Source organism: Centropristis striata, chromosome 8 (assembly GCF_030273125.1).
Source record: "Centropristis striata isolate RG_2023a ecotype Rhode Island chromosome 8, C.striata_1.0, whole genome shotgun sequence".
NCBI lineage: Eukaryota > Metazoa > Chordata > Actinopteri > Perciformes > Serranidae > Centropristis > Centropristis striata.
The window spans coordinates 29,328,178-29,354,825 of NC_081524.1; the positions used below are offsets into that span (position 1 = coordinate 29,328,178).

Sequence of the window (26,648 nt, forward strand, 5' to 3'; positions counted from 1 at the left end):
TGATAGTGACAAGGCGCTCCCAGCCTTAATTGCTGCTGGTGAATTAGATTACCTTTTCAAAGTGCCTTCATTAGCAGAGGGAGAGCCATACCAATGGTCCCATGATTGGCCTCATATTGTTTTGCTGTGAACCTGCTCTGGCAGGGCACAAGGATGTGTGTGTATGTTTGTGACGGTGTGTGTGTGCGTGTGTTTGTTTTGGATTGAAATTGCTCACTAATTTTCATGTACAGCTGTAGTTTGACTGTGTGTACATGTGTGTAGGTTATGCACATCCAGTGTCAATAATGTCAAGTTGTCAAAGTGACACATTTAGCAGGATGTGTTTCTCTGTTTTATGGGCCACTGACTGCTTTCACAGTTTTATAGGGTTGGTTGACACAAATAAAAAACAGATTGTGTCACTAAGCTTTAGTGATATCTAGCCAAATAGTTTGGATTTTATTTATCTACGTTTTGAGATGTGTGCCTCTACACTTTTGCTGCCACTCTAGTACAGTGGGACTGAATTAATTAAAATTGTGCAATTAAACGATTAAGCAGCAATCTGTCTTTTACAAAAAAAGGGAATACAGACTTATACTATCTTCCTAGAAAAACTTTCTACAGATGAAATAGTCTGAAGGCTAAAGGGCAGTCAAAGGCAGGGGATAAAAGATGCAGTTCTGACTCAGCAGATTGAGCAGTTTGTTAATTAATTGCAGTGTTGGTAGCTCATCCTGTCCCCGCCCTGTGGCTTGCATGGTTACCAATTGCCATTGGTACATGAGTGTGTTAGTGGTAATGGTTAATGAGAGCTTTGGATAAAATTGCTATATAATTGCCATACATTTACCTAGGGCTGGGCGATATATCGATATAAAAAATGTATCGATATATTTTTAAATGTGATATGGAATTAGACCATATCGCATATATTGATGTAGCTAAAAAGAAAATATTTAGTTATATATAAATGATGCCCTTCCTAGGGTTTGTCAAATTTTGTTATTTTGTAATGTTTGTTATTCTTTTCTCATATAAATATATTTATTTCAGAAATATTGGCCTATTTTATTTCATAGGCTTTTCATTTAAGATATTCTTTTATTTAAAAGTGCACTTTATGGAGCTTTGATTTAAAGGAAAAGGTACTATAAATGGTTTCAATAAAACTACTTGTGACATGTCATATTTGAATATCGTTATACTATATATAGATATATAGTATATCGATATTCAGCCTAAATATATCAGGATATGACTTTTGGTCCATATCACCCAGCCCTACATTTATCATCACTTAAAGAGCTTTATTATCTTGGCTGAACAAAAACTCTACAGCTAGCAAGGCGATTTACTAGAACTGTGCATTGACCTAAACTGGTCCTTTAATAAAAGGCTTGACTGGTACTGACAAATTTCAGACACAAAGACATCCTTAGATCCCAATTTATGTTTTTGCTGTAATTCATTATGGTCCATTAGCTTGCCAAGCTACTTGAAACACATGAAACAGAGAAAAAAAGGAAGGCTTTTCTTATTAAATAATAAAATAACCATACCTGAACCTGACTGGTGGGGTTCAGAACTTCACTGTGGAACTTACTACTTTAAGTCAACATTTGTCAATCTGTGGTGCTGAAAACAACAAGCATGCATAGTCAATGATATGGCGAGGACTTCCTACTGGTGGCAGCCGTCCCACAGGTATGTTGACAGGAGAGAGAGACCACTCAGCATAGCTCCATCTTCACTCACAGCCGCAGGATCAGAACCATGGAGAGCGCCACAGAGCACAGTGCCAATATTCTGTTGGTTTCCAAGAGTAACACAGACACTCTTTCTGGAGAGAAATTATGCTGTTGAGTAAAATGTATTTTTTTCACTGCTGTGTCCATTGCAAATGAAATTCTCTCTACATCCATTGTGTTAATAGGGAGGCAGACATTGTTGAGACAGATCTCTCAAAACCTGGAGAAATAGCACCAAAACTATCTATGCTAAATCTCATTGAAGGTCAATAAGAAATATACTAATCATAATTTCGGTTAAAGAGACCTTCTAGTCTTTAGATCTACATTTTTTGAAAATGCACAATATATATTGGGCCAAAAATGGGCAATTCATATTATTATGTATGATAGTGAAATTATAATGAATAAACCCAATAATACAAACCCAAACTGCCTTATTGACCTAACATAACTGTCCCCCAACTTTTTCCATTTCTTCATTCTACTATTTGCACTTTTGCTGTTGTGATTTTCTGCAGACTAAGCAGCCATAGGCTTTTTAGTTCAATAAAAGCCTTTATTTTAGTATTTAATACATGACTGATTTGCAGATGATGTCAAAGCATTTCATTTCAATTATTTGGCTAATTGCCCTTTAAAAGCCAAAGTATGTCTGTGAAGTATTTTGATGTTCTTTACTAGAAAAACATTAATGAACATTTGAAGAGTCAGAACTGTTGTTTGATTTTGTTGTGTTAACAATAGTGATGTCACTTAGATTTGGGTAGGTCAGAGCTATGAAATATGATATATTCATCTTTGCTCACTACATCTTAGCCTTTTCATACCCCTTCATGGTGTGCAAGAAACACCTTATGAACTTCTTTTTGAAAAAAACCCCTTAAATTACCGCCAGTATTAGCTAGAGAAGCAGGTAGTTACCGGTTATCGCATTGGCTGAAAAACATCCATATCTATAATCTTAATGTCTCATTGTGTCTTCAGTAGGATGCATGGTATCATGGCCAATACAGATTTATTAGGCTGATTGGATATTGGCCATGATGTGACATATTCACACATTACAATCTTTGTCAATGTAATCCAATTTTGTCTCTACACTTTCAGTTGTTGTTAGTGTAAGAATAAGTGACATAAGAATGCAAACTCTGTTTTTATTGCCAAAGCCATTTCATTAGAGATTTAATGAAAATGTATTATAATTAGTTCCATGACATTTCAGAATTGGGGGGAAAAGAGAGCCTTAGAACCTGATCACTACTCTGTTCACTACTGGCAGATTTGATTTGAGGTATTGAAATTGGTATTGCTAAAATCTGGATTAGTGCATCCATATTCTTGAGTATGTCTGTCTATTCAAAGTCCTATCCCTGCCCTGCCACAATCTTCAGTTATGAACTTTTTACAGTTTAGGTAAGTTTACTTTGAGGAGATCTCTATTTTTATAAAGGCATTTCAGCAAATACGAGTGCTTAAACCTAAACCAAGCATTCAAATATCAAGAGTGGGCCTTTCTTTTTCCTAATGCCTTGTGTTTTTTCCTTGAGAGATCAAAGGTCAAGGTTAGTTACAGCATCTGTGGGGCTGGTAGGGATTGCAAAGGGTATCTTGGTATTATAAAGGCTTGAAACCAGGGCTAAAAAAAATGGACACTAGCTGCATGTGGCGGCAGAAAGTTTTCAAGCATGTATCAGCCTATATGGCATACTGAAAGGCACTCTATCACGTCTCTACTGGAATGGCGCCCTAGATGCAATTTATCATGTTTTATCTGCCCCAGGGGCATCCAAGAGGCCATTTTTGCTGTGTTGTTTTGAACATAGGGGCACCAAACGGGGTGGTCGCCTCCTTGCCCTCCCTCTGAGTCCACCAGTGCTTGAAACCTTAATGCTCCAGTCAAAGAGAAGTTTCTATGACCCTGCTGCCAACACAAAAAATAAACACCCTAAAAGCTAAGAGAAGAGATAGAAGGGATTTTCAGAGAGCAAGCAGTGAAAGTAGAGAGGAGTTATCATTCCATGCAGAGACGGTGACATGAGCATCTTCTTAAAAACACTTTCTGCCCAAACCCAAAAGTCCAAAACCTTCCCTCTTCATCCCCTGCAGCACCAGTTTTAGCTCTAGCCATCCTTTTTCATCCCATTTCCATATCTGTCTCCAGTCACTGCTCCATCACCAGCCCGCAGTACCCCACCCCCCCATCCCAAAAACCCAATAGCATCCCCATCCCTGTCTCGGGCTTCATCCCTGCCCCAGCCAGCCTGCAGCTTCCCCGCTGAGTTAAATGGAGTGTGCCAGTGTCAGGGGAGTCGCGTGTGCTCAGTTCAGCTCAGCTCAGCTGGGCTGCCAGCGTTATAAACTTACTGTGTGATTATTGTCAGAGCGAGACTCCTCCACCCAGGAGGTCTGCGCTGATGGGTACTATGTCACCGGGTACAGCCAGCCATGGAGGGTTGGATGAGAGAGCAAAGGAGGGATAGAAATGGGGGTGAGAAAAGGACACGGGTAAGAAAGAGAAATAGTGTTGGTGGGGGTGAGGGAGAGCAGGGATTGAGGGAGAAAGGATAGAAAAAAGATGGAAGGGGAACAAGCAGGAGGGCAGCAAATCATCAAAGGAAGGAAAAATCCAAGCTGAGCAAGGAAAGACTGATGTATACCTATCTCAGCAGACAAAGACAAGGGAAGACACGCAGAGAGTGATATAAAGCGGTAGAAGCAGAGGAACAATGTGCCGTGAGAAGAAAGAGAGGCAGCAGGGAAATCAGCAGAGGAGAGAAAAAGAGGGAGAGACAGGGAGGGTGGGTAGAAAAGAAAGGCAAAGAGAGAAATTAGAGAGAAAATTTTCAAGCGAGTGATGTGTGCTGTGATTGTTTTCTCTCTCTCTCTCTTTCTCTCTCTCTGTCTCGCTCTAAACGGTCGGGATGTGGCCTGTATCTGCCGGCAAGAAGGAACTCAATTTGGGACAATTTACTCTGCAGTCTCAGCCCTGATGCACCTCAGGGACAGAGAATAGAGAGAATGAATGTGAAGGGAGATAGAATCAGCAAGCCATGCACACACACACACACACACACACACACACACACACACACACGATGTGCGCCTTGCACACAATTGCCGCCGAGTAGATTTCACTTAGTTAGTTCTAACTCTCCCAGGCGGTCAATACGATTTGAGTTTATAAGGCTTGGAAATGAAAAGCCCAGGATAAGGTTAGATAAACTGTGTGCTATTTGATTTCGGCCCACCTCTTGCAGGAAAAACCCACACAAGACAGATGGCCGGAGGGGATACGCTGATATCATGTTGTGCAAAGGGTCATATGGGTGATTAAGGCTGAATACGTTATGTGTTTTGACCCTCACACTGGTCTCACTGTAATGATGAAAACACTTGTATGATTGTCCGTGCATCTTTTGCATTCTTAGCATATTTGCAGGGCACAATGTTTTAACAAATTCTCAAATAAAAAGCACTCAACCAAGCAAATATTGAGTTCTGTAACCCTTTATGTCCTGAAAGTGTGGACTTTTCATATCCTGACCACAGTATTTGTTTTTACCCTGACAGGTTGGCAGCCTGGAGGCTCTGTACACCCTTAGAGACAGCAGGGGGCGCCCTGACAGAGCCACCTTGGAGAACAGACTTTTGACCGCAGTAGGGGTAAGTATTTTAACTTTTCCATTAAATAGGCACAGCAAAATACACGTTAGGATCTAGAGAGGGGATCAAGCTGCAGGTTCCCAAAAGAAGGCGCTCTGAGGTTGTTTTTTTTGGCCTGACTCGCACTGTCTGTGTAACACAGCGGGAAATGGATTTGTAACTACAGCAAATCAGAGCGTTCAGCTACTTAGACGTGACTGTTTGATACATTTAACACGGCCACGTCAAGGTGAATTCACACTCTGGCATTGGTTCTGATTTTACACAGCATGTATATGCAAATGGAAGTTCATTTGGCTGGCGTTGCCGTTTTAATCAGGGTCTAGTGTTGATTAGCGAGAAGGATGGAAAAAAAAAAAGCAGAGCCATGTGGTGAGTAATGGCTGAAAGTTGTTTGCTTGTGTAGCTTGTTTGCCTGTTCCATCCGATATCACTTTGTGCCCCCCCCCCCCTTCTCCCCTCCTCCTCCCTCGCCACCTTCAACAAGCCGTTCTGCATCACCCTCGGAGCGCACAATGCAGCCTCCTCACAGGGCTTTCGTTGCCGGGGAAACCGTCACCCACGGAGACATCCCATGACAGCACAGGGCGAGGGAGGAGGGACGGGGAGAAGGGGTCGGAGATGCAGCTTTGGCCCTGTCCATTCTCCGGGGTGCACCAGACCTCTGGCCCTTCCCCAACACATTGCCCCTTCAATGACACACACAAACAAAAAGCAACAGTGCATTTATACACACATCAAGACGCACATGCATGCTCCAAAACACGCAAGCAAGAGCAAGAGGGAAATGGACAGTAGAGAGTAGAAGAGAGAGACGATTCCCAACTTTCTGATTCAGAGTTATCATCTGAATCAGTGTGCGTGTGATTAATTGAAGTAATTTATGCACAATCTCCAGTGACTCCATGGATGGTTCATGATTTCATTAAACTGTAACTTTAATTACTTTTCTACCATCGTAACTTTAGGTGAAAATGAATTTGCACCCACAAAATGTCCCACATTTCGTAATGAGACTTAAATTTAATGGATTGCACAAATAATGTTTTGGGATAATGAACAATTGCATACTTAGCCATTGCATCTCCTTACCAGGCACTGTTGCATCCATAAATGCCTTGCATTGAAATCTGTTGGTTGGCTATGTTCTTTTATGTGCACTAATCATTTTTAGCATTGAGACAGAAAAAAACAAATCTCTATCACTAACTTGAAGCCAATAGAAAAACATTTGCATTTGTTAAAATAATGCATTTGTCCTTTAAATGATCTGACTAATTGAATGTGCTTGCAAAAACCGTCAATATTGTAAAAGGTATATGGAAGATGGTTGGTTGTATGTTGCCGAACACAATTACTGTGTGTTGGCCACAGTAGCTGGCTTGCTGCCAAAGCCTGAGCTATACTCCATCCACCCACCTCTGACCAGGCCTCTGTCTATACAGAGCTGCTGTGTGCTCAGTGCTTTCACTCTGCAAGAGCACTTTGCATTGCAGGGCAGGTGTGTTAGAGAGTTAATATTAGTTTAATGTGTCTTAAACTGCCTTCTGAAGTAAAAACAGTGACACTAGATAGAGTAACATGATAAAATTACAATCCAGGCATCACACATAAGGTGTTAGGTGAAGGAATTTCATTTGTTCTAAACGGCTCAGTTACTGGTGAAATTTTGTGCAGCAAAAGCATTATAAGATGATATTTCCATGCATGCATTATATATCCGTGGTACTATGGTTTTTTCATGGATCTCTAAAGTTTTAAATATAGTAAAAGTGTTGAACTCATGTCTTTGGAACATCAGTAGAGATGTTCAGGTTGCATCATATGCAGCCAGAATGAAAGGTCAGAAACCATTCCTGCCTCTGATTTTGACGTTCTGTTATCTACAACTCAAACAACTCAACATGCTTTTATTTAATCTGCCATCCAAATCACTTTCTAAATCTCACCACAAGAGAATGGATCTCCAAGTTACATGCTCTGAAGAGAAGGTCAAACATTGTCTTTCCTGAAGCTGATGTGCTGTTGAATGAAAAAATATTTCTCAAATGATTTCTCATCCACCACTTATTTTACAATAATACAGTGATATACCTCAATAAAACTAAAATTTGTTATTATAACTAGGGCTTTACAATTTGGGGAAAAAATAACTAATTGTGATTATTTTTGACTGATCTTGCAATTGTGATATGATAATATATTATCATTAATATTGAAGGAAATTATTATTTTCTCTTGAAAAAAAATCAGATCCTCACATCATTTTAAAATATTTTTGTATTTGTGTGTGTAGAATATGATTTATTAGCTGGGGCATCTTGACCGCAGCAGAATACCTAATTCATAATGTTATTTTGACACATATTTTGCTTTTAACAAATACTGCTCCTGGCATTTGGGTATTGCACTAGACCACACTGTGATTTTGATTACATTTTGATTAATTGTGTAGCCATAATTGTAACATCGGTTAACTAACTATTTAGCAGGCATGTTATTATACAACGGGTGTGTTGATAAAGAGTAACTTTAATGCTCAGAATATAAAACCAGGGGCCACAAGGGGGACATACATGTTTGTTGAAATAAATAAATATTCAAATAATAATTCCCTGTTGTCCTGACTGTAGACCAAAGCAGCTTCACAGAATGTTTATCCCAGCAACAGCATGACACACAAACTTTACTTTAAGTACTTTACTTGCTCTGTCCAAGCTGGTATGCACTGTTTATGGCTGTGTAATGACACCTGCCTGCTAAAGAAAACAAAATAAAAAAGACGAGTGACTTCTGCTTTGCGAGCTTGTCCCCCATACTTTGAAAAATCAATTTCCACTCAAGGTCTACTTAGTTACTTGTTTTCTTCAGTTGTTTTTTCAACTGTTTTTTCCAAAACTGATTTGGGGGAGTACTCATCCTTAACTGATATGGTGGCAGAAATAATACGTTTTTGAGCTGAAATGAAAATAGACCTTTTTTATGGGGATTGTGCACTGATTTTTCACCACTCTGAGAAAGTAGCTCACTGGGTCCCTTTGCAAACATAAAACTTTATTAAATATTTAACATTGTTAAGCATTACATGAACATTATTATAGTATTACACTATCAGCCAATTCAATAAATGATAATGGAGGAGATAAAACATAAAATGGAATAACATACATATATACATACAATAGCTAAATAAACATCATTACTGTTCACTGTCAGACAATTTCTGGCTAATCTAAAAAAGTCAGGGCAAGCGATGCTTTCTGCGTCATATATTGTGAAAAAAAAGTTTTTAGACAGACAATCTAATTATTGTTAAATTTTTCTTCTACTTCTTCAAAAGAAAAGAGCTCAGTGGACGCATGAAAATGATTGTCTTCTATAACAGAGGAATAATAAACACACTTAATAAATCAGTGCAATCTGCTGGAGTTAAAGCAGTCCATAGGAACAAGGCTCTGAGGCTCACATGTGGAGAGCTGTACTATAACAGCCTATAATTTACAACACACACACACACACACACACACACACACACACACACACACACACACAGAATGAAGGTCCATGGTGGTTTCTCAGAGGAGGAGGTAACCACCATGTAATCCCGGTCGATGCAGCCCTCTGTCAGCAAAGCAACAATCAGCTGTTGTATTAATTGCCCTGCTAATGACACAATTAGCATTGCTGTGGAAAAACAGCTCCACACAAATATGTGAGGGCTCAGAGACAACACACAGATAAGGCCACAACACGCCACATACACATTCACCCAGCTCACATACGTTCAGACTAAAAAGGCACAAAGCACTCAAACACGATCACAAGACATGCATACAAGAACCCATCCTCAAAGACCAGACAGCAGACAGTTCACACATACACACATATGGCTGCAGTCTGACGGGAGATAATAACATGCTAGTGTATCTCTCTTACTTTCTGTCTGTACGTTGTTTACTTCAGGCTCCACCTCCCCTCATTGACCCTCCTCCTAACTCTCCTAACTATCGTACCTCTTGCAGTTTCCTTCTCAAACACGCAGCCATGTCCCTGACTGAACTCTACACTGACCTTTTACAAAATGTTTCAGATACTTACCCCCTGCCAGCTCCTGACATACACTCACTGGTCCCTGCTGTTGTACTACACACTTCATACACACATACAGAAAACCACAGTGCAGAGTATGTCCTGGTCCTCTGACTTTTTTTCTTTGTTTTGATGCCTGTCTAGTTAGTCTAACTGCAGCTGTGTGGATGCGGCGACTTAATGTTACTGCCGCTCTAGCAACAACAAGGCTCTTAGCTCATAGGCTTGAAATATACTTGCTTCTAACTTTGTGTTCTCATGATGGCTGCTGATCGCATCCCATAGTCTGTTTGGAGCCAGGTGGCAACCTCCTGGTCAGGGCAGTGAAGCAAACCCGGAAGTGCCTTAAGCTTACCTTAATTTTTCAAAATTCTAACAGGGTTCGCCAATGGCAAAAGACGTCCGGTCCTATCTATCTCAATACAAAATGAGAAGCCTTCTGACTTGATTTATTACCTCAGAAAAAAATATTGTGGCAACATTATGGTCTCAATCACTAGATTCATGTCTTCTTCAAGACAATATGATGTTAATTGTGTAAATAATGTTCCCATTTTTAAAAAAATAATGAAAGTTAACTTGAACATTTTGTTCATTGAAAAATGTTGTGTTTGGTTATACTAAAAGACACTAAAAGGAGTTTATTTTTTAAGGTACACCCATACTCGTACTTCCCACATCCCTTTTTTTTAATATACAGTCTATGCTCAGAGCACTAGTTTTGCATGTTTTCAAAAAGTCATGATGCACATCTGAAAGATACAATATGCACATGATTGGTAGGTGCAATTTAGAGGCAGTAGGGATGTGGCATTGTCAGGCGTCAGTATAGATATGTCACCAGTGACAACAATGGTGGAAGTCTACAATGTTGTTCATTCTGCCATGATTTTAGAATGAATAATATAGAGACCTCCTTCAGAGTTGCTATGTTTATTGCAGAACTTTTCTGAGTTCTCTGGTTTGACATTAAGTGGAATCCTCTGGTAACTTGCATAGCATATCTCCCGACATGTGCAGCAGAACTGTTGTGAAGTTGTCATGATGTACATGCTCTGAACGATTCAACAAAGTTATGTAAGGGGAAGCTGTTTCTTCCTACTGAAGAACATCAACAGATCAACCAACTGAGTGATTACCTCCTGTAGCCAATCAGTGTTTACATACATCAGTAAGCAGATAGTATCTTTTGGCCAGTAAACATCAGTCTCTCCCACCAAACAGTTGGTGTCTATTGAATATTCACTGCTTTCTTTTCCCAGAATGCATTGAAAGCATCATGACAATGAATCATCCTCATAAGGGTCTAAAAATACCACCTTACTGCTCACTAGCTCTTATATAGTGAATGAGTGAACAAAGGGAGGATTTTAGACACAGCTTTAGTCCCCCACCTTTTATGTTTATAGATAAAACTTGCATGTACCTCATCAGCCAATCAGGATAGCCCAGGTTGTAAGTGTGACATAAAGATGTTCTGTTTTATTTTTCCTGAGGAGAGTAGGGTGGACTGACATGTAGCCATAAGACTGGAGCCTATAATGAACACCATGTCCTCCTACAAGGCAGGTGCTGAGAGCAGCCATTTCTCTTCATGTGGGAATTATGGGTTTTATGTTTTTGAGTAAATCTTGTACAATGGTTACACAGAAACAGGTAAGCTTTGATATTTCATAATAGGGCTTTTATAAGCAAAGGTGTTACTAATACCGTTTACTATGGCCTTTCTTTTTACACATGCCCTATTATGACATGACAGTTAACCGACATGTACAGTACCAGGAGCCTGAAACTGAAGAAAATTTAGCTATTAGTGTGTTTATTCTATTGAATAGAATAGAATTTAACCATAAAAGGAGAAGGATATTGCACTCATGTACTCTTCCACAAGGTGAAAAACAGCCCCCTATTTCTTTGGAAGCATATGGCCAGTAATTACAAATTTAGCTTTAAAAACCTTAAGAAGACTTTTTGCATCATCCAATTATCTCACAAACAATCATCACTAATTTGAATGTGATCATACTGCTTTTAACAGGAACCTCTAAAAAGTGGAGCTAACTCAGAACCTGCATTCTTTTGAATGGCCAGCAGGGGGTGACTCCATCAATTGCAAGAAGAAGTCCGACTGCATGAAAGTCAATAAGAAAAAGACCCTATTAGTCGCTTGATTTATTACCTCAGTAAACATTTTCCTAATGAGTTTATGGTCTCAATCACTAGTTTCAAGTCTTCTTCAATACAGCTTCATGTTCATTTAGTAAATGATGGCCTAATTTAGAGTAAAATGGACGATAAAGCACTGTTTGTTCACTGCTTGGTGTTAGGCTTTGTGTGTGTTTCAATGTTTGTTACAGAGAAGGAGATTCAACCCCTCTGAGACTAAAATTATTCACTGAAGGTTTATTGTCTTGAAATTGACATTGACTAGCCTAGATTGTGGTTATACTTTGAATGCACTTTGTTGTACTTTGAATGTACTTACTTTTAATGTTCAGTTTTAAATGTAATTCATACGTTTCATATATAAGACTGTTAAATTCAGCCGTGCAAACAAAACAGGTGGTGAGCTAGAAAGCATTATTAAATAAGCTAGTTTTACAGATGGGCTCTCTCTCTCCCTCCGTCCGTCTCTCTCTGTCTCTCTCTCTCTCTCTCTCTCTCTCTCTCTCTCTCTCTCTCCTTCACCCACTCTTCTATCCACACAGGGTAGAAAATACATTTGAATTTTCCCTCAGTGCTTCCTCACTGCTGATGCATTTGTGTGTTTTTTCTCTCTCCTTATTTTCTTTTTTTTTTTTGCTATTTTTTTTTAAAGACTCCAGTCACATCCGCAATCCCGCGGCCCTATAAGGAGCTTTCACGCTTTTTGGTTTGCTTTAGATGTTTAATACCCCCTCTCTTTTGTGTCAGGGAGCCGGAGAGGCGTTAAGAAGCGCTGATAAACCCCACTTAGATCCCTTCCTGGCCCGTCACCCCGGCCTGCCGGGCCGCTTTAGCAGGGAACTGATCTGTGACGGCCTGCCACTCAAACTGAGCACTTCTGAAGGCTGACACAATGGAGTGAGCAACACACCAGAGGGCCCGGGGGTGGGTGGGGAGGGAAGGAGGAGGGAGGGTGAGGCTGAGGAGGGAGACGAGGCCAAGAGGTGCCCTAAAAGAAGGCTAGAGGAGGGGCCAAAGTGTATCTCTGTCTTATCTTTCTCCTCTCTTTCAATGTAAGCAATTTCTCTCCCCTTACTCTTGCTGCTCGAAGAGCTCACACATTTTTTTTTTAACGTACCTCTGTGTTGGTTTCCCTGTTCATCTACTAGTCGGCGGTAACACACACAAAACCCCTCTCCTCTGTCTTTTTTTCTTTTTTGTGGTCGAGCTATCAGCCTGGCAGCTAGAGATGAGATTGAATGAAGAGGCAGAGAGTAGATGGGTGGAGGTGGTGGTAGTGGTGGGGGGTTGAGGTCCAGATAGGGATCAGCGGTGCATCAGGGTCTGGGTGCTGGTGGGTCATGTGGTTGTGTTCACTGCTGCGTGGCATCATGGGTCCAGCCTGGGCCAGGCCGGGGCCGACACGGCCTCAGGAGGCACAGCGTTGTGATTGACAGGCGGAGGGAGGGGGTGGGGCGGGGTTGAGGGGGGGCATGTGGCCACTGCCGCTGCCATCGCCATCAGTTTCCCAGGGGGCCATGGGTGGGTAGCGGAGCCCAAAATGTCAGCGCTGATATCTGTGCAGCTCAGCTCGTATCACACTGCTGCAGCTGCCTGCCATCCACCGCATCCACTCATTCATATAGAGACATGGGAGTATTATGCACACACACACACACACACACACACACGCTTTCTGCGTTTCCTCACCTTCCTTAATCATTCAATTCTATCCTATAGAACTACACACACACACACACACACACACACACACACACACACACACACACACACACACACACACACACACACACACACAGTATATTCTGTATGGCTTTTACTCCCTCCACCTTAGTGTCTTTCTTCTCCTCCTCCACACATTCACAATATTCCTCTGTCAGTTCTACCTCAGCCATTCAATCATGCAAGTGCTCTTTTCCTCCTCACTGCTGGAAGACATTTTTTCCAAATAAGATTTTATTGTTTAAGTCCTGCCTGCCTTTTTTTCACTGATCTTAAACCTTATTTTGGTCTCTTCGTTAGTCTTTCTTTCTATTTAACCAGGCTTTATTTTGAAGGGAGGAATGTCAGCTTCTTTTGCATTTGATGCTGAAGGTGAATCGGTTTACATGTGCTGCAACATGTGTTGGACAGCCAGTGAAATAACTTGTGTTTGTAAAATGTGCTTTTCTGTTTGGTGATGTCATTTTTCAGTGCATTGTGTGTACTGTGTGGTTTTATCTGTACTTTTTTTATCTGTGTGTGTGTGTGTGTGTGTGTGAGTGTGTCTGTGCTGCCTATATGTCACAGCTGGATGATGAATGTGCTGACAGCGGAGAGGTCAGTGTCACAGACAGTGTGGTCAATTGCCCCTCGTCCCCTGAGTCTAACCTTGAGCAACACTCCCTAAAGAGTCTCAATCTGCCATTAAGGCCCACGCCTACACACACACACACACACACACACACACACACACACACACACACACACACACATTCCCCAGTGAGTGTGTGCCATTAGTAGCTGGCAGGGCCTGGTTTGACAGAGAGCGATTAGCTCCCTATCATGTGTATTGATCACTGTGTCCTGGCTGCTCCTCTGGAGGAGGGGCTGGAGGGGTTTTACAAGGTAGTTTGGCCGCACACACACACACACATAGCCACATCCATGTTATCTGTGTGTGTGTGTGTGTGTGTGTGTGTGTGTGTGTTTGTGTATGTATTTTTTTGTTATACATAAATTAGAATCATATAGAAGGTGTGTTTTCAGTGTACAGTATCATGTGAAGCTTAATAGCTATGCCTATGATGCCTATTGGTGGACAAAATGATAAGGAAGCACTACAGACTACAAACCTGTAGACCATTTGAGAGTCTGGAATGCACTGTCTGCGTGGAATGCTACAGTATATAATTAATTACATAGTTGAATCAATTTTAAAACATGCACCATTTAACCCCATAGCATACTGTAATGCGGCCTAGAGGCTCGGTCAAATTTTTTTCTTTGAGAGTCTGTCGCAGGATGAATTTTAAGCTACACAGAAGATGTGAAACTAGAGGGAAAATATGACATGGCCATTTCAAAGGGGTCCCTTGATCTCTGTCCTCAAGATATCTGAATGAAAATGGGTTCTTTGAGTCTCCCCTTTGCAGAAATATCCACTTTATACTAATCCCTATTTGGGGCAGAAAACATGTAGTTTTTTCTCATGCAGTACAAATGTATTTTTTTCACCCATTCTATTTGAATATTTCTGCATACTGGGGTCCCTAAACAGTCTTAAAATTGCATAAATTGGGTATGCCTTGAAAGCTGAGACTCTTGTGGATTCAATTTGCCCAATTGTATTCATGTATGGTGTTAGTCCACATAGTAGCATTACATTACATTACATTCACTGTATGAAATGACCTGTTGTGGCCTGTTATGCAGCATATATAAACACCGTGTAGAAAAAAAGATCCTGGTTAATTAGGCATCACATAAAACATATATATACCAATCCAAATATTATTTTGCTCTCATTTTTTTTTTTTTTTTTTTTTTACATAATCTTAAATCGATATGATCAGCCTTATATAAACACCAATTTGATTACAGAACTGGCATCCACCTCCTGTCACAGAGATCTCCTGTGTGTAATATTCCACATGTAGCGTTGTTAGCTCTAACAGCCCCCCTTACCCTCCACTTGTCTTCCTTGGGTAGTTTAGACCAGCTCTTGTTAATTGAGTCTAATTGAAGAACATGAAGGGGGAATAAAGCAAGCAGGCTTTTAGGACATAAAAGACTGCAGCCGCCTCTCAATAGTATTTATTTTCAACCTCTTCCACTCTGATTTAAGTGTAAGAGGACAATAGTGGCCTGACACTGATATGTGTGTGTTTGTGTGTGTGCGAGTGTGTCTGTGATCTGTTGTTTGATTTAGTGCGCCCACCTTCACAAGGACCAGCCTCTTATCAGATCAAAGCGGCAAGCAGCGGCCTATGAAAGAAATTTTGTGTGTGTGTGTGTGTGTGTGCATGTGTGTGCGTGCTGTAGAGGACAGAGGTGTAGGTGAGGCGGGGGTGTTTTCGTTGCTTTTAACCCAGGACAATGGGACTGCAAAGGAGAGCGCGAGCGAGTACTCTTTGAACTAATGAAGAGGAAACCTTTTACTCTCCTTCATAAAGATACCCAACTCTCCCCGTGCTATGGATTCTCCCTCTCTTTTAAAGTAGAATGAAATGGACTATAACAAAATATTTAATTTGCTGCTTGCTACTCACTGTTTTGCTGTTATCCTCATAAATTCACGACAGAAAGCCATGCAAAGCCAAAATCAGACTTGAGAAATGGCTGAAACTTGCTAGAGCTGTAGTACATAAGCATCTATTGATTGAGCCGAGGTGTGGACACTAAACTTACCAAAGGGAATCAAATCCAACTAGGGTTACAAAGGTTGTAAAATGTCCCGTAAATTTCCCAGACACTTTCCATGGGAAGGTATGCTGGGGAATTTTGTAAATATTTCAAATCAGAAACTTTTCATGGCATTTATGGGAGTTAACTGGGAATTGGGGGTAATTTAAACAAGCTGTATCATATCCAAGAACAAATATACACATTTTGTTAGCACAGCAGACATCCATTCAAAATAATATAATTAAAAATTTTAGCAGATTTATTTGTAAGTAGAACTTTATCAAGTTTTAATTATTTTATTGAACAATCAGTTATTTAATTGAAAAACGGATCTGGTGAAATCCGGTTGTTTTAGTCAAGTTTATGCTAAAATATATTTTCCCCAACTATATTTAAGTTCCCTGTTTAAGGGCCAACCATCAATTTTGAAAATTCCCGGTTTATTCCCATGAACTCCAGTTTATTCCCATGGAAAGTTTCCAACTTTGAATATTGAAAACACACTAATAGCTAAATATTATAGCGAATGACAAAAGTCAACGTTACTCATATTTTCCACAAAATAATGCATTATTGTGTGTTGTGATTTCCAGGTTCAATGGGTGCAGAGGCAGCTCAGTTACTATAGGGACAAACGGTTTCCTGTGACAGGACTGGACCACAGTACCACTCACAGTAAGTTTTGAGTAACTTTTCAGTAACTTTTTTTTTTTTTTTACAGAGCTAGGTATTTGTAGCCTGACACTGCCAGATGGTTTGTTGCACAAAACCATCTGAGAAGCCGTTATTGGAAACTGTTTGGAAAAGGGCAGATACTTTCAAAATATACCTGGCAGGTGATTGGATGAACCAGCTGTCTATCACTGTCACACACTGTCTGCTGAAACCTCTCAGGAGAAGAGCAAAAGTCTTCAGTGCTGTTCATTGGTCTTCTTTCAATGAATTCATTTCTCCCTGTCTTCACAAATGTCTAAACCAAGCCCGCACCTGCCAGTAGCTCTCACAGGACGCTGATTGGTCAGCACCTCCAGTTGTTTGTATGGAAGTAAAACAAAAATAGTCAAATGTAGAGTCTGACAGATATATCGGTTGAAAGATATTATCATTCGATATTGGCCTATCAAAGACATATCAGTATCAGTATATATGCTGTCCAATACATACAGTGATGACATTTTTTATTTTACACAATGTATAATGTAGAAAATGTTGCTTTGCGTGATTTAGAAATGGTGTTAGTTATTAATTTCTTTATTTTTATTTTTTTTTATTGTCAGCAACACTGAACAGTAATGATGTTTGTTTTGCTCTTTTTTTTTTAATTTTTTTAGCAATTTTAGTATTATTCCTATTTGTTTTTTTCTTTTGTCAGTTATAATTCATAGAATCGGCTGTCAATGTTATTAATTTTTGTTATAATGTATAATAATGTTCAACAATGTTAAAAAGGATTTAATAAAGTTTTATAAAAGTATCTCTCTGGGTACATTTAGTGGGTAATAAAATCCACATAAAAAAGTTCTATTTTCATTCCAGCTCAATAAATTTATAAGTCAGCCACCATATAAGTTATCTATTATTTTTTTCCATCTAAAATCAGTATCGACATTGGTCTTAGTCTCAGCCGACGACCAGTGTGCAGGTTCAGCTACAACAACAACAACAGAGGGAGAAAGTTCTGTATAAGATAAGGCAGGTGTTTTGGCGTTCCTCCACAATTTTAGGTGATGTGAATGAAAATAAATCAAACATGCTAATGCATATTCGATGGCATCACCATCATGGGCTGATCACCAGGAGGAGGAAAAATGAAACAGGAGCCCAGCTCCTTAGTAGCATTTAAAAGCGCAAGAGAAAATAATCACTGAAGGAATTGGCATTTCCATTGGCATATAACACTTCATCTAATGCACAAGTTTTACTTATTATTTAATTTATTTTATATTTTCAATTTCACAGCACAAGAGATGCTTTTCAGTTTTATAGTCTATTTTGACATGTTGCCCTTTGGGAATGTTCAGTGTTTGAAATGTTCCATATTTTTATGATGAATGTAATTTACCAAAGTTTCCATTGGACAAAATGCTACTTCAGTCCCCAGCAGGAGGATTTTGTCTGTCTTTGACATCTGCTGTCTGTTAAAAATAAATTAAATTAAATGTTTTTTTTCCACCGAACTGTACCTTCTGTGTATTGTCCTTCTCCCCCTAACTGACCAAATACAAATTCTTAACCATCCAATAAAATGTTTATAAAGAAATGGCCAGTTACAGTTTATATGTAAGGCTAGTTTATATTCCTTTAGCAGCTGTCCTGAATTAATGTTTAAATACTACATTATTTCATAAGTTCAGTTAGTCCTTTTTAAGTAGCAGTGTGGTCATCTTTTCTAGTGTGTGTGTGTGTGTGTGTGTGTGTGTCGAATGTACTGGCTCACGTCCTGCTGCGGTGCTGTCTCGCTCTTTCTCTCTCTCTCTGCTTGCTCTCTCTTCCTCATCGTGTGTTACCATCCTCGCAGTGTCACTCAGCCTCTGCTCTGATAGATGATATAAAGGAGAGTTAGTGAGAAAAAGATGAGAAGAACGTGGTGGATGAACAGTGCAGCTGAATGTGTATTCACTTACAGGAGAGAGAGAGAAAAAGAGAGGGTGCACTTGTATGTTTTGACCGATTTGAACTTTTAAAGTCTAATGCTTCTTACTAGTATTTTTAGACTGAAGCTGCCAATGTTCAATATTGTGTGCCAGTATTAAATATCTCCAATGTGGCCATTTTCATGCCAAACCCAGTTTCTTGGCAGTGTGGAAAAGCCTCATTATAGGGCGCTAAACTCTATTAAAAGTCAATATACACTTAGTAAGACCAGTATTAGTACTATGGGTGTAATTGTACACAAACTGTACAGTTAAGTACAATTTCCATACATAAGGAAAAACTAAATGTTAACATGGAATGGTGACTCATTTGTCATAATCTTCACTCATTCTTAAAAAGATAAATAAACAATGCCACCATGTTGATTATTATATCAATTAGCACATTATCTTATTGGTTTAAAGTAGCGGTGCACCGATTGCAATTTTCTGGCCGATCACCGATTTTTAAAAAGCCTGACCTGCCGATTCCAATTTTGGCCGATACCGATTTTTTTATAACTCACAGCATACACCTTCAATGTTTGAATCTTATTCTATTGAAAAACAATAACACTGCAGTATTTTTCTTTAACAAATAAAGGAAATCACAATGTCTGAGGTAATTAATAAAATATGGAACTTAAAATAAATAGCAACAATTTACAGGACAAACTAACAAAAGAACTGCAACCATAAATAAAGTGGTTTTTGTTCTGTACAACATACAGACAACTAGGGAGGGCATCGATTTTCGAATAGTCATTAAATCATAAAAAATCGAATAGTTCATCATATCTGGAAGAAAAAAAAGTTGTATTACTGGTGCCTTCCACACGGGGGCAGCGTAACATTTGATGATACAGTGTGGCGGCTAGATGCCAAACTGTAGAAGAAGAAACAAACTGAGAGGGTTTTCCACGGCAGTCTATGGGCGGGACAAATTAGTTCCCCCAGAGGGATTTAGAGACTCTGGAGGTGACGTTTGGGTTTCGCCGTCGTTAACTGTGCACAACGTCAGCAGCATGGCTAATTATGCGTCTACGTTGATCATAAACATAGTGATCGTGATTTAACCAGCATTGCTAACTGTGCACAGAGTGTCTTGTGCTTGTTGTAAACAAACAAAGATCGCTAAGTGAACACGTCCTGCAGCAGCAGCACATACACACTGTACTGCTACAGAGCTAACTGTAGCTAACTGATCTTCTTAAGGAGCCGGCCTCTGGCTCGTTAGCGACTCGTTAAGAAGAGTAAGAAGCAGTAGCTGGATTTGTCTTCAGTCGCTTTCTTGAAAAGTGGTTGCTAAGAGGGGGTCTGAAAAGTTGCTGAATCTAGCAACAAAGTTGGGAGCACTGCTTCGCCGGTGTGGGGTTATTATCTAGGTAGATGAGATTGCTAGATAAGATCGGTTTGACGTAAAGGAATCGGCCAATCACCTATCCCGCAAAATTAAGTAAATCGGCGCCGATCGATCGGTGCACCCCTAGTTTAAAACTATATGCAACATGTAAATTGGCTTTAGGGTTGGTGCTTTATGCAGATTTTGCTACCTTTGGACAGAGCCACGCTAGCCTTTTCCCCATGTTTCCAGTCTTAATGCTATGCTAAGCTAAGCTTATCATCCCATGGCTTTACCTTCAAAGATGGTGTGCAGACTTGAGACAGGTATGGATTTTGTCATCTTAATCTCAATAAGAAGGAAAATAAACATTTCCCTAAATATTGACTTATTAGTTTTAATTGGTGGCTTTGTCCAAATTGTACTCTGGCTAATTTGGGTTGGGTAGTGTTTTAGGATTGTGTGTGAATATATATCTAATAAGTGAGTGGATCTGAATGGATACGAGGGTACTGCACTGCCATACGTCCCATGGCACTGTACCTTATTGCAAATCATAGTGCTCCTAAAGAGAGGATCTAAATGAGATTGGAGACTGCTCCTACACACGTTACTCATTTGCATTGGCCATACTGAGAGTACTCTGAATATGAGTTATACATCCGGGGATTAATTTCAGTATTTATGTTGTACATATGCTAAGACCTAGACCTAATTAATGTGTAGTAGGCTAATGTGTCAGTAATTACTTTGCTCAAAGGGGGAACTGATCCACAGAAAGCTGCTTACCAAAGCAAATGGTTCAGGATCAATACATGTACCATAACACCTCTAATTAATGTTAATTCTGGAAATACATTCAAACATGTTTGTGTGCGATATTTTATTAGTCTATTAAGAAGTGGTGCTTCGCATTAACAGCTAGTATTATATTACGTGACAAACTGATTCATATCCATCGTGTGAGAGCGAGGGAGAATGGCAGTGAGCTGGAGTGTTGTGCAGGGGTGAAGAAAGTGAGAGAGAGCGGCAGTGAGTGCATGGAGTGTATGGTGAGAAAGGTTCAGGCCTTGATGAGCTGATAGCACATCGACAGACAGCGAGCCAAGCTGTGCCACAGTAATGAGATGCTAATGATATGGTAATGATATGGTAATCTTCCAGCAGTATTCCACCTCACTGGAGAGAAGGGGAATCTGGGAGGCCTTTCACCATTGGTTGGAGACCAGGGACTTCCTGAAGTCAGAGTTCAAAACAAGAAGGGTAAAAAAACTACACACATACATGCACATATATTCACACATGATGTGTCTTTGTGCTTGCAGGTTCCCAGAGGAGAGAGTTTGCAACTGACAGGCAGCCTGAGGAGAATAAGAGTGACCAGTGCCTCACCTTCAATGACCCGCTCTGGCCCATGCAGTGGGAACTGGTGGGTGTAATTGTGTGTGTTTGTGTGTGTTCATTGGTCTTATCTGGAAGCCTCCTCTCTCTCCTCTCAGCTCATGTCCTCATGGTGAAGGATGTTCCTCTGACAGGCATAAGTCAGGCAGGCTTTCATGTGTGACTGGAGAGAGAGACTGTAGATAGAGTGAGGTAGGCAGATTATGGAGAAAGAGAGAGAGGAGGTGAAGGGGGTTGTCCATGTTGAACTGAGACAGATGTCGGGGATTGATGAGCCTCGGAGCAACACTGACACACAAACTGTGCGGCAACGAGACAAGCTCATCACTTCAGCAGATTGTTTGTTCACATGGTTTGACCAATATGTGTTTGTACAGAATAACAGCAGCAGAAACCAGTATGTTTGACAGTTCTTTTTACAGAAAAGTACAATCGCAAAATATCCGCTCCAATCCAGACTTTTCAGCCGCTGTATTTACTGCTTTTTTTCATTTTTAGGATTTGTGATATCCATATTGCATATAAGTTCTTCGCCTCACACTCAATTGCCTTTCTTTTTCTTGTCCTCACTATGCAATTTCTACGAACTGTCTCAGTAATATCTTTCTATCTCTTTCTCTTTGAACAAGAGATAATTAATCATTTTGCGGATGTAAACAGTGGGTTTATCCTGAAGGTTGTTATGATAAAACAGTTTGAACAAAAATCAGTTTGAATTCAGCTAATTAATGAGTAAGACAGGGTATCATTTGAAAATGTTCGACCAGTGTCCCAGTGTCGATACCTGGATATTGATACCATTACCAAAACAAACCCTTTTTCCTGTAACACAAGAAATAGAACTAGACCAATAATCCCACCAGATGGTATATTGGCAGATTTTAGCTTATGGCTGATCTATCCATATCTGTTCATATTATGTTAACCAATATATAACAATAAATAATAGTATAAAAGAGCCAGTCTTTAAGATTTAGATTTAGAAACGGTGGCCCCGTCTCATTATTTGTCCAGTGGAGAGAATTTACAAGTTTATTTTCCAAATTTAAAATTTCCCGCCCAGTAAATATATTAGTCATAATTCTTAATCAACAAACATTATGCTAATCAAAGTGGTTGTTTAAGATATGTCTTCATGCATGTATTTCAGCGTGAATTTTATTCCAGCTTTTGGTACTTAGGGTCGTCTCCTGGACAAAATATTGAAGCCTTACTATTGAGAGTGCTTAATGATCATCTCCTCTCCGTTTACAATAGTTGGCCGAACCTGCAGCTGCTCTTTCTTGCCTATTTGGAGCATGTAAATCAGACAGCTTATAGAATATTTAATAATATTATTTTTCATTCCTTGAAATATGTTACATTATTTGACCACTGCGTCTGGTTCACACAAGAGCTTCATAAACCTCAGTAATTCTTACATTGCTATTTTATAGTCTACAGCAAAATTGTATATAACCTGTATATGTGTATATATATATATATATATATATAATGGATTTCTTGTATGGTATCACCAGGCATCCAAACACACTCACATAGCAAGGTGGCAAGGCTCAGCCAATCGACACACGTGGCGAATATTCTTAACCGACATGCGAGGGTGTAATCTGACAGAGCCAGGAGGAGGAGAGGCGGGGTTAGAGATTCACCACGGCAACCGGCAACAGATTGATTGACACCTCAGCTCTCGGGGCAAGATGGTGGGGTGAGAGTTAGGATGGGGGCGGAGAGTGGTAGAGACATAGATGGAGGAAGGTAGGAGGAACGTTGGGGGGTGTAAGAAGCTAAAGTGAAAGAAAAATCTGACACAGCTATTCTATATGAGTGTTGTCAAATCATTTTTAACTAAATTGACAATATTTCTGCAACACAATATGATTCATGACGATTTTCAAAAGACCCCAAACAGGTTATGCAATATAGCTAACTCTAACTATATGACTTGATTAATAGAGCATAGTCATCATTAACTCAATAATCAAGAAAAACGTAAAGCATTTCTGAAGTTGAGTGCACCTCTCCCTCCCTCCCTCTCTCTGTTTCTCTGTTTCTCCTTCTCTCTCGATCTCCTCTCCTGCTCTCGTTCTGTTGTGTTTAATCAGCCTCTGGTGGACGTGGATATTGATTGAGGGTCAGTAATCTGCTCAGGGTTGGTAGCCTGCCAGGACCAGACATGTGTATGTGTGTGTGTATGCTAGTGTGGTGTGTACACACCAGCTTTTAGCAAAGATGCACACACACACACACACACACACTCACACACTCACACACAGAGCAAGTGGACTCCATTGTATCCTTGTTTAGGCTGAGTCCAGCTCCTCCAGAGGAGCTTGTTCCAAGCTGCTAAAATCTATACAGCATTCTGGACGTGCTTGCTGTGGATGGTATGTGTGTCTGTGTGTCTGTGTGTGTTAGAAAAAGTGTGTGTTTGTATGCTATAGCTGAGGGGCAGCTGAGATAAAGGCAAAGAAGAATGAAACATTGTTTTGTTGTGGCTCTGTTTGTATGTGTGTTCTGCGTAGTGTGTGTGTGTGTGTGTGTGTGTGTGTGTGTTTATTTTGTGCTCTTGTGTTGCATGAACTTTTTCACAACTCTTTATACATGTATTTCTGTTCGTTTGAGCATGTGTGTCTACGTGTGTTAGCACATATATGTTTATATGCTCCAGAGATTGGTTGTGCTCCAGTGCTTCAAATTATGATTCAGTGCATGTGTGAAACTCGTGTGGTTGGATTTCACTTCATGACGGTAAGTGTGTGTGCGTGTGTGAAGTGAGTCAGCGTTCAAGATGCCTCACTGTGGGCTTATATCCAAGTTCAGAAAGGTGTGCGTCTGTTTTTTGCTGTGAACCCCTGTGTGTGTGTGTGTGTGTGTGTGTGTGTGTGTGTGTGTGTGTGTGTGTGTGTGTGTGTGTGTGTGTGTGTGTGTGTGTGTGTGTGTGTGTGTGTGTGTGTGTGTGTGTGTGTGTGTGTGTGTGTGTGTGTGTGTGTGTGTGTGTGTGTGTGTGTATTCCCCAGGGCGGCTCCTCGTGCTCTGGTGGACGTCAGCTTGCTGGATGCCTCCATTCATCTGCTTTATTCTCACACACTACAAAGCAGCACTGCTCCCTAGACGCTACCCCCAAAAACACACAAACAGACATGTGTTCTGTATATGAGACTTTCCTACATTACCAGCAGTGGACTATAAGTGTGGACCAATATTTCTGGTAAATTTGAAAAAACAAAAATGGTATAGAGTTGGCTTTTCTAACCTACCGTCAATGAAATCACGCTCACTTGCGTATGGCAAAAAGTCTGGACAGCAGCTGAATTTACTGTTTATCAGAACACAAATTAGACAAGAATTTAATAGCTAGCGCCCCAGTGCAATTGTAGCATTAAAGAATGGCGGAAGTAGCAATCTGGCTAACTAGCCATGAATCAATCTGTTGCTGGCTTTAAATGGAACTTATGAACTCATAAATACGACATGAGAAATCATATAAACAAGAAGCTTGACGTACGGTCACATTGTGAGTATGGTGTTTTTAGGCTTAAGCAACATGTCTGAAAGCCACTGAAACTCAATTTAGCAAGCTAGCAAACTAATAATAATGATAACATTATTGCAAAAAAAACCCACAACAAATTTTCCCATTTTGAACATTCTTGTCTGAACTATCTTCAATTAAGTTTAGCCCCAAAGGATTTGCAAATCATTCTGTTTTTACTACGTGTTTCACAGCGTCCCAAGTTTGTGGGAATCAAGGTTGTATTACAGACATGTGAATTATCCACAGACACTTGCCTTGCTCATGGACTCCTGGCAGTTCTGTTGTAGAATGAATAATGGGGATGCTCTGGAATGGCTGTTTGATTTTTTTTTTTTTGGGGCCTAGGGAAAATATTTTTCTAATTTGGACTATTCACATCTCTAATTAAATGTTTGTCCACACTCATTCAGTGAAAATCAACAGTGCCAACCGTGCTGATTCCACTTTAATAAAAATGTTAAAAAAACACTTCAACAGTTTTTCAGGAGTGATTTATGCTAAATTCAAGCTTCACACTTTCTCAACCATCCAGGTAACAGACATCATGTCACAGAAACATGTCAACATGAACAACAACAGTGAGCAACATTTCTCACCATCTTGAGCTTTGTGTTCCGTCATACTTGAACAACACTTTGTTGTGTTCTTGAAACATTTAAAAAAATATTTTGATGGCCTCTCTTGCTTCCTTAGTCTGCCTGCTGTGGTTTGTTCGGTCTCCTTTCTCGTCCTCTTTAAGATGCCAAGCAGAGTGGAGGTTGTCAGCCAGAGGAGGTTCATATGGACTGCTGAGCTGGGAAGTCTTTGAAGGTGGTCTGCTCAGTCGACTCTCTTCCACATGTTGCCCCTTTTTGCTGTTTTGACCACACAATATTCTTCACTCATCCTTGCACACACCCATGTTACTGATTTCACAGGTTTTTCTAATTCTATTGCTTTATTTCCGTAACAGTTAATTTTAATAAACGATTTTAACATTTGTGGTTCAAACCATGTGTGTTCCTCCTCCTCTGTTTTCATGACGAGACAAAATTGTTACGATGACAATTCAACTCAAAGAGATTTTAATTGTTCCCACGCAAGAATGACTCCCTTTGCATATTTCTTTTTATTCATCCATGCTGGAGTGTGAATATCACTACAGGGAACTTTTGTCACTACGTACCAGCGAACAGGGACTTGTGACATTCTGCACAGTACAAGTATGGACCTATATCTTTCTGTAGTTTACATCATCAGACTAACTGCATTCCTCTTTCAGGAGATTGGTGAAATATTGTGCTTGTGAAAATTGGTCAAGCTGTTTTTTTCCCCTTTGTTTACTGTTTAGATTCAAAAATACTTTTTATTCCCTTGACTGTTTCTATGTAGCAGTCTCAGTTTAGTACAGTGTGAAGCTTGAAACTAATTAGGACAGCCACTTAAGTTGGCTCTTTTTATTTTGTTGGAAAATAGATCATAACAAATCATGTTTAAGGAGACTCTTTCCCTGTTAAGTAGCCCCCCTATAGTCTGATAGCGTGCCTGGGGTTGCATTCACACTCAGTTCATACTTAGCCTGCAGCGACCGGTATTTAAGTATTGAGTATGAACCTTAACACTCACACACCTGCTGGCCAAAATAAAAAAAATCATAGAGGGTGTTGGACAAGATGTTGGCATAATTTAGAGCATGACCAACAGTAGACTTGCAA

The 26,648-nt window shown here is 40.0% G+C and overlaps 1 protein-coding gene across 1 annotated transcript in view; it reads left to right on the forward strand.

Moving 5' to 3' along the window:
* Positions 1-26,648, forward strand: part of LOC131976749 (neuroendocrine convertase 2-like) — a 199,894-nt gene that overhangs the window by 19,860 nt on the left and 153,386 nt on the right. The window contains exons 3-5 of the mRNA XM_059339903.1: positions 5,307-5,399; positions 16,634-16,715; positions 21,341-21,444. Of these exons, the coding sequence (XP_059195886.1) occupies positions 5,307-5,399; positions 16,634-16,715; positions 21,341-21,444 (279 nt within the window). The remainder of the gene's footprint in view (positions 1-5,306; positions 5,400-16,633; positions 16,716-21,340; positions 21,445-26,648) is intronic.